This window comes from Sceloporus undulatus, chromosome 1 (assembly GCF_019175285.1).
Source record: "Sceloporus undulatus isolate JIND9_A2432 ecotype Alabama chromosome 1, SceUnd_v1.1, whole genome shotgun sequence".
In the NCBI taxonomy this organism is placed as follows: Eukaryota; Metazoa; Chordata; class Lepidosauria; order Squamata; family Phrynosomatidae; genus Sceloporus; species Sceloporus undulatus.
The window spans coordinates 128695499-128708301 of record NC_056522.1 but is presented as its reverse complement, the minus strand read 5'-3'; the positions used below and the strand labels follow the sequence as shown (position 1 = coordinate 128708301).

Genomic DNA, 12803 nt, shown 5'->3' with positions numbered 1-12803 from the left:
CATAGAATCATAGGACCTTACTGCACAGGGGTTTCCTTGAATGGAATGAGAATGGAACGGAAGGGGCCAGGAACGAGTGGGGAACGAGTGGGGGATTTATTTTACTGCACACAGAAGTCCCTCACTCATTCCGTTCTCTTCCCAACCCCTTCTGTTCCGTTCTCATTCCATTCTGGGGAGCTTTTGCGGTTAGGTCCATAGAATCATAGGTGTTTATCACACTATACTCTTATAGTGCTACTATTCCACTTTGACTGCTCTAGCTGCCTCCTGTTGCATTCTGGTATTGGCAGTTTTAAGGAGGGGTATTTAGAATTCTCAGGCAGAGAACAATTCTAAATACCCCTCCTTAAAACTGCCAATACCAGAATGCAACAGGAGGCAGCTAGAGGAGTCAAAGTGGAATAGTAGCACTTTAAGAGTATAGTGTGATAAACATCATAGAGACCACAAGGGTCACCCAGTCATGCAGGAACTCTCAATCAAAACATATCCACAGATGGCCATTCATCCTCTGTTTAAAGACTTCCAAGGAGGGAGACTCCACCACACTCTGAGAGTGTGTTACACTATCGAACAGCCCTTACTGTCAGAAGTTCCTCCTAATGTTGAGGTGGAATCTCTTTGTGTACATTCATTGTTCCGGGTCCTGTTCTCTGGAGCAGCAGAAAACAAGCTTGTTCCCTTTATAGTATACTGGTGTAGAGATAGGGGTCTGGAAGAAGTGTCTTGAGAACTTAAATTCTGTCATCCCCAGGCTGCATGAGGTGGTTTCAGGAGAGGGAGCAGTAAAAACAAAGAAAATTTATCCAGTTTCTACTCTCCAGATTTCCATTGCACTTGTCTCTTATACTGCAGGACCTACATGGGCCCCTCGTTCCCATTACGAAAGGGGGCAAACGGACTCGGTTTTGTTTTACCCATGTTCTCGTTCCCACTGAAATTTTCTCGGTTGTAATTTGAAGCGGACTTTTTTGCTCCTTGTTCCCATTGCCCTTCCGGAACCTCTTTTTTTAAAAGTAGCTGTCAATCAAGCGTCTAAGTGCTTGACGTCACAGCCAATCAAGCTCTTAGGCGCTTTTCCCCTCTGGGAAAGGGAAAAGGGAGCTTCTCTTCCCCCCATGTCCCTTTGCCTCCCTGGCTGTCCTGTGTCTTCCCAGACTCTCTCTGGGAAAGGGGAAAGGGAGCCTCCATCCTCACAAGTTCCTTTGCTTCCCCCATTGCTCCCTGGGCTGTTGGGGGGCAATCAAGCAGGCATGTAAAAAAGAAAAGAAAAATAATAGTTAAAAATGGTGTTCAATGGGTCTCCTCACACGTCGATCTGTGCATGTGGAGCAGAGGGGAGGTTGCAGGGGGGCATAATGTGTTTACCGTATTTGGAGGTCAATGTAGCAATTTGCTATGTTTGGACACCCGACAGAGCGCCTAAGCAATCAGCAGCTTAATTTAAAAAAAATAAATTTGTCTACACATGCGATTGCCTTACCCTGCTTTCCATTCCACCAGGGGAAAGACTACGCGAACGGGAGAAAATGGCGCCAGCAATGCAGGAAAGAGAACAAGTGGGTGACACCCCCAGGCCAGCCCCTTGAGCACTGCTCCTCCCATTCCCAAGTTCCCAAATCAGACACCCTTGTTGTTCCCATTCATTTGCCCCAAATCGGACTCAGGAGGCGCAGGAAAAACCTCTAAAAATGTGCAACATTTTAAAACCGGTTTATTCACCACTGTTTCGGGTTTTCCAAGGAAAAATCAAATACATGGGGATCAGATCTGAATTCCAATGGGAACGAAATCGGTGCAATGAGGATCGAATGAGCACTCAAATGGGAACAATGCACCCATAATTCGATTCTTGATGCCCGTTATAAGCCAGTGGGAATGGGGCCTTAGAGTCAAAGTGCACATGATGATAAATATGTATTTGCCTCAAGTGTGTAGGTCTTTAAAAATGCAAATTACATCAACTGGGGGATCTACTAATGAGTAGAATCAGAATATATACAGTGGGCCCTTGGTATCCACTGGGGTTTGGTTCCAAGACCCCTCCCCCCAAAGGATACCCAAATCCGTGGATGTTCAAGTCCCATGAAATACAATGGCATTGTAAAATACTGGTAAAATTCAAAGATATAGCTGTGTTAGTCTGTAGAATCAGTATGTAGAGAGATCTTGTAGCACCTTTGAGACTAACTGAAATAAAGATGTTGGCACCATGAGCTTTTGTAGACTTCAGTCTACTTCATCGGATGCATATGGTGGAGTCAAAACCAGGGACAGACATATATATGCCATTGGTATGTAAGAATGTCAATTCAAATTCAAAATCCTTTGTATAATTCTTTATTTCAGTTAGTTTCAAAGGTGCTACAAGATCTCTTTACATAGTAAAATAGTGTTCTTTATATAAAATGGAAAAATCAAGGTTTACTTTTTGGAATTTACAGTCCACCCTACAGTCCAACGTGGGGGATCCGTTCTGAAAACACCCCCCCCCCATGTATGGGGAAAAGAGCGTATGCTCAAGCCCCATAGAAAATAATGGGGTGCATGCTTGTGGTAGGGCACGGGGCGCGGGTATGTGCTTCATTACTTCTGCCAGAGCTTGCCTTCTGCATAAGTCCAAAGCCGCAGAAGGCAAGCCTGGCTATAGGGAGGGCCGACTGTATATTATTTAAAAATATATTTTCAAGCCATGGATGCTTGAACCCGTGGATATGGAAGGCTGACTGTATAGAAGGAGAGTTTTACTAATTCCTCCCCTGCTGTGATCCATGTGCGGGGGGGGGGATCCCTCCTCTGAATACTGTATACTAATTTCCTTGTTGGTGTGAGGGAGGATATTCCATTGGCACCACTGGAAGTGTTGTGGCCATCACCATAGGTTTCCCCAATATACTATTTTCCTCACTTCACACTTTTAATTCCCAGTGCATTATTGGGAAATGCTTAGTGTTGTTCTCTAGCAAAATTAAATTTAGCAAAAATTTTAAAACAAAAGGATGAAGGAACTGAGAACTTGCCTGAACTATGGTATCAATACAACATTTGTTAAAGAAAAAAAAATGAACAGATAAGAAAAGGAGGTCCAGATGAGGAAAGGGGGGATATGAACAAGCATCCCATTTGAAGTTTCAGCAAACCAAACCAGTTTTTGTTTTATTTTGTTTGGTTTTGCTGTTGTTTTTACTTTGGTAGAATTGGAAACACAAAGATCCACCTCACAGGTTGCTAAACATATTTCCAAATTAAAAGGTTGTGAATCCCTATACTGACTTCTTCTCTGTTCCTGGACAAACTCCCCATTCTTATTTATTTTTATGTCAGTTAACAACCATATTCCAACTAACATGGTTTATCCTTACCTTCAAAAACCCCTACCTCTCTGCATTGCCATGATCCTCCTGTCTCTTTGCTCTCAGACATGGATAGATCACTGCCTAAGATTTCCAGCTCTACACTCACTTTCAAAAAACCTCTTTCAAAGAATTCTCCCTCTTCTCTCTTGTTGCTCCTTGCTCCCGACCTTCTGGAGAAGCTTCATAGTTCTACTTTTTCCTTCACATCTTTCCTCCAATCCCACTTTTTCTGAGAAGCCTTTAGCACAACGCTTGGTTGTCATCTCCCATTAAAACTAATCCTACATTCATGGAACTGAATTGAATTTATTACATCTTCTTCCATTTACTGTGATCCTCCCCTTATTTTAAGGGTTAAACTGTAAACTCTCCAGGGCAGAATTCTATTGTCTGCTTATTAGTCTGTAAATTAACAAAACCTATTAATGATACTCTAAAGAACAGCAGCATTGCATTTGAATATGTACTCGTCCCTCAGCATTTGCTGGGGTTAGGGGCACAGGATTCCTGTGAATGTGAACCCCCCTCCAAATGACAAGAACACTATATTTTTTTACCTGAAAGGACACCTCTCTAGGAATCTCTAAGTCCTCCAGTGCAACTCTGTGGTCAACATCTGCCAGACATTAACCATAGAATTGCACTGGAGAGCTAGAAATGCCTAATGGACTGTTCTTTCTAGGAATCCTTAGGTCTTTCAGTGTGACTCTTCATTAAAGTTGACCATAAACTTGTGCTGGAGGACCTAGATATTCCTAGAAAGAACATATTAATAAAATCAATGAATAAACAAATCTGCAAAATACAAAGCTGCAAATATGGAGGGATGAGTGTATAATTTTTTCGAACAGATACTAATACTAATATTAGTTTTGTTGTTGTAAATCATCATGGGGTTGCCAAATCTCAGTGCCTGGCTCTGAGTTTCCAGTTTTCATTGGTCATCTGCAGGCACAAGATGAGGGTGCAAATTCTCTAGGTTTGGTGGGCTCAGCTCTTGGCAGGAGGAAAGGGCCGTGGAAATCTCCATTTCAAGTAACAGAGCAGCATGTTACTACAGTTTGCAAAGCACAGATGATTTCTTGCTGCCCCTTGCAAAGGCTCTCCAAGAGGTCTAAATATTTACTTAGGCCTTGTGCACATGAGTGTTTTACCCCAAGGTCCACCTGGGCTCTTTACAGCTTATTTACATGATGCATAGCCAAAACCCCAATCAGTCCAGTCTGTCTTCATGACGCCCACACCCAATTCAGGCTTTCCTCCCTCTAACCGGCATTTTAAAAACTCACCTTTTGCTATGGGTTTGGGGTTTTTTTTTTCAGTGATAGCAGGCAGTTGCCTTTTCACTTGCCATCCCCATTCATCACTTGGTGCTACTGCTATAAGTGTGAGTTGCTCTGAGGTCGGAACAAGGCACTCAGCATCGATACCATGGCTGGATGCCTCGTGGCAGTGGGTGATAAACAGGGGCTGCATGGGAAGGCAGCCATCCATCATTGCTGGGGGAAGAGAGCAAGGTATAGGGTGAATTTGGGGCGGATTTAGTGCCAGAATATTCTGGAGGCAGCCCAGAGTATTTTGGCAAGTGTAGATGAGCCTATAGTTAGCTTCCTCCTTCCCTCCCTGTTATTGGGGTACCACTCTGCATCCATCTTCTGGCTAGTGTAGGCTAGGGTAGATTAAATGTTCTATATTGTTGTTGTGTGCCTTCAAGTCATTTTTGACTTATGGCCACCCTAAGGCGAACCTATCATGAGGTTTTCGTGGCAAGTTTCTTTAGAAGGGGTTTACCATTGCCATCCTCTGAGCCTGAGCGTGTGTGACTTAACCGAGGTCACCCAATGGGTTTCTATGCAACTCTATGATTCTATGACTGGGGAATCAGACTCTGAAAATAATCCCCTAAAGGTAATAGCCTATTTCCTCCAAGGACTGTTGCAGTTGGGGTTGCTGTGGCCGGGCGGCTCTCTGGGCTCGGGTGTCTTCTTACGCATCTGCGCACCGTCCCAGAGAAACCACCTACGGACCTTTACATCCCGGTGTCTCCAACTTGCCAGGACTGAGGAGTGTTCGCCACAGCTGGGGGAAGGCGGAGAGAGGGGCGTTCTGGTGGCAGCGGAGCGCTTAAAGCCAGCCTCCTCCTTCGTCCCGCCCCTATTTCCTTCAGGGACTGTTGCGGTTGAGGTTGCTGTGGCCGGGCGGCTCTCTGGGCTCGGGTGTCTGCTTGCGCATCTGCGTACCGTCCCAGAGAAGCCGCCTACGGACCTTTACATCTCTGCAACTGCGCAACTGCATACCTGTGTAACATCTTAGAGGGAGATGGGCTGGGTTCCTGCTAGCTGTACAGTTGCAGTGACTGATTGTCCTTCTCTGCTACTGTGCTGTGTGCTGGGGGGGGGGAGAGTTTGGATATGGGATGTATGTTTGTATCAGCTAGTATAATTGTTTTTTTTGGCCTTGTTTTAATTTTGTTGTTAATTGTGTTTTAACTGTACTATTGCTATGCTGGATTTTGTACTTTTGTTATGTTGAATTGAATTTTGTTACCTGCTTTGATCTATGGAAAAGCAGGCTAGAAATAATAATAATAATAATAATAATAATAATATAGCAAAATTCCCCTTCTGAATTTACAAAAAATAATATATTCTCTCTCTCTCTCTCTCTTTCTGTATGAGTATGTGTTTGATTGACAAGCTATGATCAGTAATGCCTAACACTTAACGATAACACCAAGGCCCATGTCTAGGTCACAATTTTTGGCCTGGAAACTTCAGGATCTTTGGGACACTTATGAACTGGCAAGCCTAGAACTTGTGGCATAGCCTGTTAATTTATTTTACAAGTTTAGAATATTTTATATTCTTTTGTAGCTACTACATGCCCTATATTGAAAACAGATGGACCTCAGTCTGGCCATGTCTACAATGAGAAATTGGATGCATCAGGTAGGTTTTCCATATATAAAATGGCATAGAATCCAAAATGAGCTGGACATGTAGTTGAGATTTTGAAAATGAACCAGTGCCCTTCTTTTTTTAGAAAGCCCCTGTCAGTAATGCAGAACATTTTATTTCAGAGTGGCATAGCTAATACACTTGCATCCATCTTTTAATTTTCCATTCATGCTTATCATAATTAACATAAAATTAGCATTCATTTCTAGAGAGGAGCACTTTCATTCTCATTCATTCAGATTGCAAAAGGAAGTAGGGTGTGCATTCTTCAGAGGTTGCCAAGTCAAGAGCTAAGAGAATTTGATAGTACAAGGAAAATGAGATCTGGACATTTCTGTAACCAAAACCAAGGGATCTGAAATAGCTTTTCAGTTGTTAGTCTAGCAAAACAAGCAAACTTATGGCACAAATCAGTGATTTCATCCATCCTTGTTAAACTGCATTAAATGAACAATAAATGATATCTTTCTGTCATGTTTTTCAGGTTTTGATTTAGCAGAAAGCTTTTCTTTGAGGCAGATTTCATGTGGATCTGGAAAAACCTGTTTCAAGTTGGGAAATGCACCTCTTATCAGAGACTCTCAGTAAGTAATATATACTTTCTTGTTAAGACTATCTGGAATGCTTTTTAATACTCATTTCTTTCCCCACTATCCTCATTATTTGATATTTCTCTGCCTCTTTGTGTGTGTGTTGATCAGTTTACTTTTCTGCAGATTTTCATTTGTTTCATTTGCAACCTTCAAAGAATTTTTTTTCTCAAAACAGTCATATGGGTGTCATCTGATTCATAAAATAAAGGTAATTAGATCAAAGAACTGAAAGATGCCAAGAAAAAAAATCAAAATTAAATTGTGATGGAAGTGAAATGGCTTTATCTGCACAGTGGCTGCAGTATCTTAAAATTCAACCACATTTTAAAGACAATATTTGAAAGAATCTTTTATTTTTTAAAATCCTTTAATGCCAGGTAGAAAGATTCACATGTGAAAAAGAGGATTATTTCATATCTGCAGAAAATTCCCATGATTTAATTTTAAATATGGGTTTCAGAGTTTGTTTCTCCACTGTTCATTCAGAGTTGGTTGACCAGTGTTCTTCAGGTTTTTGTTTTTACCAGAGGGAAAAAAAGAAATTGGAATATTTACCAAATGTTTTCAGTTGAGATTGTATATACCTGTTTAATTCCCTACCCAGTCTTCCTTCCCTTTGTTTTATACTTGAATATAGAACACCAATAGAACCCTGTAGCTCTGATCCTTTTGGATGTTCATACACACATCCAAATATTCTTCCCCATCTTCCAAATCTCAGAACTCCTCTTTTAAAATCCCTTACTACTGGTTTGGGGTTATGAGTGCACATTTTAAAGGAATCTGGCTTGCTTACACTATCTTTTCATTGCCCTTCTTGTTCTCTCTTTACAAGGACTTACTTTAATTTCCAAACCACTTTTTGGAGCCTTCTTGTGGAGCTTGTGGGATGTGGTGTGGGGCTGAAAAGAACATCTCCAAAAGTAGTTGTGCCTACCTCTTATGGGTACACCTTACTGTTAGCACTGAATTGCTGCCACAGTAATTTCTTAAGTATAGATAATAAAGAAATGAACCAAGGAATTCAAATATTTGCCATTAGAACATATTTATCTCACTTGCTCAGGTTCTCTGTGTTTAATAAATCTTTTTTGCTGCCTTAATCTTTTTCTACCTTGTCAGATTATGTCGTTTTAAAAAGTGCAGCAGTCTAGCCAGATGTTACATGACTTGTATGTTCACTTAGAATATGTAAATAGACTCTTAATATACAGGGAGTAGAGAACATCAGTCTCCCCACTACAGGAAACGAAAGGGTATCTAATTAAGCTGACTTTAAAGTGTCAAGTAGCTTGGAAAGTATCCCCTTACACTTCACTCATTCAGCTATAGCAGAAGTACTTGTAAACTATGCCATGCCACTTCTGTTGTGTGATGCCATTTTATTTTTCAATGAGACTAGCAGCTATTGATATAAATATGAGTCCTTGTCCAACGTGAATATTGGAAAGTAAGTTTTTAAAATATATATATATAGGTGTGTGTGTGTGTGTGTGTGTGTGTGGTTTCTAGGAGATGTTATTCCCACTCTCTTCATTGTTAGATTGCTAATTGGCTGCACAGCTTTGGTAATGTGTTGTATTTAAAGAATAGAAGGGGTACGATCCAGAAAAGTTTGAGTGGAATTTCACTTGCTTAAAGGGGCTTTCCTGGTTTAGGAAAGGAAATTATATTTTTGCAGAAACAAAACAAAACAACAACAATCTTAAGTATATATATATATATATATATATATATTAAAAACATAATGAAAAAAAAAAAAAAGGGGAAAGAAAAAAAAAAAGGAAAGCAATATTGACCGTATTGTGCAATTTAAAATTGACAGTTATGTAGCCCCAGAAGTCTATTACTTTTGCCAGGTGAATGCTATATAAAAGAGAGAAACCTCTTTCATGTGGGAGTCCCCGATTCTGAGAACGCCTCTATATTATACCTCATATGAGAATCGTGTAGGGTGTGAAGCCTTTTGACTGGGTCCACATGGGCCAGAATACTCTGGGAGCAGCCTGGAGTAGTCTAGCTATGGAATTTACCTTGCATTACCGCATTACCTGGAGCATTCCTTTGAAATACAGGGCAGTGTTTACACATGTGTTCCACTGTGGCACCAGGCACCACCATAGCAAGTTGCTCATTCTGGGGTCAGAATGCCTTGTTCTGGTCTCAGCATGAGTGACATGCTGTGGTGGTGGCAACACTGGGCACCATAGTGAGGTGCATTGTAAAGAGCTGCTCAACATCTTGGAAGATCCAGAGCAAAATATAAGTTTAGAAAAAACATTTTAAGTGGGTGTATGGTGGGTTGGAGAGAGTCAGCATGGTTTGAGAGTTGGATTTTGATTCTGGAGACCAAGGTTCAATTCCCCACTCAGCCATGAAACTCACTAGGGCCCGTTCCGCACGGGCGGAAAGTACGTACGCGGCATGCCCCTAACCCTAGTATGCGCCGAGTGCATACAAAATGGCGGCGCCCGTTCTACATGGGCACTGCCATTTTGACGTAGTGGACGCTTAGCGTCCACACATCTTGGCGTCATTATCATGCCGCAAGGGCATTTTGCAGCTTCTTTTTGTTGCACAGAGGAGTCGTGCGGTTTGGCTGCTGGGGCTCCTCCGCGCAGCAAATGATGGCGCTGGCAGAACGCTGTTTTTGGGTGGTCTGTAAAGCGCCTAGGTGATCTTGGACAAGTCACATGCTCTCAGCCTCAGGAAAAGGCAATGGCAAACTTCCTCTGAACAAATCTTTCCAAGAAAACCCCATGATAAGGTCACCTCAGGGTCGCCATAAGTTGGAAACCATTTGAAGGCATATAACAACAACAATGGCATGTTTGGTGCTGAAGTGGCTGGACATCATTCAGACAATTTGCACCATAACCAGGGATTTGGTCAGGTGTTGTTCAGACTCCCCGCCAAGAAGATAGGAATGTTTTATTTGAACCATGTGCACAACTCCTCTAAGGACAAGTGTAACATATGAGTAGCTTTGTATGGGAGAACCTGGCCCTTAAGTTATGAACCTTGGTCTTAACTTTGAATAAAACACTTGATGGAGAGCAAGTATGTGTGTACAACAGGTAGTGATTCTGGTTAAGGAGTAAAGAAAATAATGATTAACACTTGCACAAAACTTCCCCCTCTTGTGGAAGTTCCATTTTTGTCCTTATACAAGTATAAAATCGAGTACTTTAATTCCACGTAGGCAAGTCATTTCATAGACATTCCATGAGATGTTGCACAAGCTATTTCACTAGGAGTTTTGCAGAGGAAAGAAAAGCTCCCTAAGGACTCTAAACAATCATTGAAATAAGCTATTGTCACTTTTGGTAGAAGTAAGAGAACAGAGATGCAGGAAGAGAAGATGGGCAAATATCCCAAGAGTAACAGTTTATATCTCAGACTGTTTAAGATAGATGGATATAAGATGAGGAGGTTACTGAAAACTACTTAACCCTATTACTGCTGCTCTCTCTAAAACATCTTTAACTATTTAAGTGTGGAACATTGTTGTATTTCGAGAATGGTGCCCCACTGTTTAGCTTTTAGGATTAAAGCTAATGCACATGTTGTTTTGAATAATTTCATGCAGTTTAGGATAATTTTTCCCTTCACCAGTAAGCACTTACTCAGCTAGTGTGGTGTAGTGGTTTGAGCATCAGACTGTGACCTTTGGAGACTTGGTTTGATTCCCCAGTTGGCTATGGAAACCCACTGGGTGACCTTGGGGCAAATCACATGCTCTCAGCCCCAGAAAACTCCATGATAAGTTCAGTTTAGGGTCAGAAATGACTTGAAGGCACACAACAAGGCACTTACCCTCCAACTGTCCCCTTTTCGCAGGGACATCTCTAATTAATCCTCTGCTATTCTACTGTTCAGCTGTTTTCCAAATGCCCCGGTTTCTCATTCCTCTTCCCATTTTGCCCTTTTGTCATCCGCTTATGTTCATTACTGCAAACTGAGTTCAGAGTACAAAGTAGTTTATACATAGTTAACCCAGCAGAGCAGACAGGAGAGAAGAGACAGAGAGGAGGGTAGCATCTTCCCAGTAGACTCAGGCAAAAGCAAACTGTTGTAGTATCTCTTAGGTAATGTGCTTCCCCATTAATGCATCTTGCCAGTTTAATCGCACTTGGATGTCGCATGTTCACATGTGGCCTGGCTTTCATCTGTAAAATGTTAGAGGCTACATAAGCATGTATTACACTAATTCTGACTGGGAACCTTCCATGTGGTTGGGGAATGTTTGTAATTCTGAAAGTCAGAATATAACTAAATTAAATAGTTAAATTAATAATATAAAATGTTTGTTGAAATATTGTTTAACAATATGATTCCCTTTAAAAAAATCTTAGAAAATTATTGGTTTCATGTCTGTACCAGGGGTTTTCAGAATCTTCATAGAATATTAAAGAAATCCACTTCTGTCATTCAGAGTTATACAATAGCCTGCATGCCGCCTCTCAATAGATGCTTGAAAACTATTTGTCCTCATTCCACTGTCAACACTATGGTTTTCAGTTCCCACACTAAATAGATTAACAGGGTATTAATCCTTGTTTATAAGTACGCTGAATTTAAAATTGTAGGTGGTCCTACATTTTTTGGTAAGCCTCTTTATGACTGACCAAAATGGGGCTGGGGTGGGAGGCAAAGCCTCAGAACGATATTTTACATGAAAACAGTTTTCTTAAAAAATAAATCTACAGTGTGGTATAACCAGCATGTTCCCATCAGAATTTTAAAAGCCCTTAAAAAAAGAAAACCTTATATTTTCCAGAATCCTCGATGAATGTCTGTGCAGGCTGAGGGATGGGGGGGGGGGGGAATTTGTAATCCAAAAAAGTAACTTTTCCAAGTTTTGTTCTCAATGCTGCTCTTTTCAGGACACACAGAGAGGACATGAATACATATTAATAGCACTATCTTATACATTTGTATTTAGAAGTATATTTTACAGATTTCAGTGAGATTCTGTCCCATGTGCAGCCCAAAACTGCATTTCTGTCCACTGTCTTGATTTATAATGGACAGGCCCAATGTCACCCCACTTTTCAGATGCTTTTAAAATGTCCCAGGCAGCACTGCACTGCAGAAAGAATCCAGTTTGACATCACTTTAACTCCCATGGTTCAGTGCTTTTGAATTCTGGGAACTGCTAGAAATGCACTTGGAACAGTATCCCACTGAAATCTGTAAGATATACTGTACTTCTGAATACAAAGGTGTAGGATAGTGCTGTTGATGTATTCATGTCCTCTCTGTATTCCTGAAGAGGGCAGCATTGAGAACAAACTTGGAAAGGTTACTTTTTTGGATTACAATCCTACCCCAATTCGTCAGCCAGCACAGACACACATTGGGGATTCTGGAATTGTAGTTTGTTGTGGCACCAGAGCTCTCTAACAGAGAAGTCTAAATGACTCATAAAACTCCAAGAACTCCATAGCACTGAGCTATGACAGTTAAAGTGGTGTCAAACTGAGTTATTTCTGCCGTGCAGATTCAGCCCCAGTTTCTCCCTCCTCCTCCTCAGCTTACTTCATTTGCTGAAAACTGTGTTCAGAATACAAAAGTAATTGCACTTAGTTGACTTGGCAGGGAGCAGAGGGGGAAATCTTGCTCTTTACAGTAGACTCATGCAAAAGCACACTGCTGCACTCTCTCCTAGGACATGTGTTCTTTTTGATTAATACCTTTTTGCCAACTTGACCATAGTCTGATGTTGCTTGACTACACATGTCCCAGTTTTCATTTGTGAAATAGTGGAGGAAATGAGAGTACAGCATTCAGTTGTAATCTTAAGCACATTTATTAGGAAGCCAAACTCCCAGCGTAGTGGGCAAAGTAAATATCTGTAGCATTGTACTATAGGAATATGCTACATTAATCTT

The 12803-nt window shown here is 41.2% G+C and overlaps 1 protein-coding gene across 2 annotated transcripts in view; it reads left to right on the top strand.

The window, feature by feature from the left end:
* LOC121918882 (collagen alpha-1(XIX) chain-like) overlaps positions 1-12803 on the top strand; it is a 134787-nt gene that overhangs the window by 28611 nt on the left and 93373 nt on the right. The window contains exons 3-4 of one of the 2 annotated variants that reach the window (XM_042444899.1): positions 6233-6307; positions 6801-6900. In XM_042444899.1, coding sequence (XP_042300833.1) covers positions 6233-6307; positions 6801-6900 — 175 coding nt within the window. The remainder of the gene's footprint in view (positions 1-6232; positions 6308-6800; positions 6901-12803) is intronic. The other variant, XM_042444900.1, reaches the window with a different exon arrangement.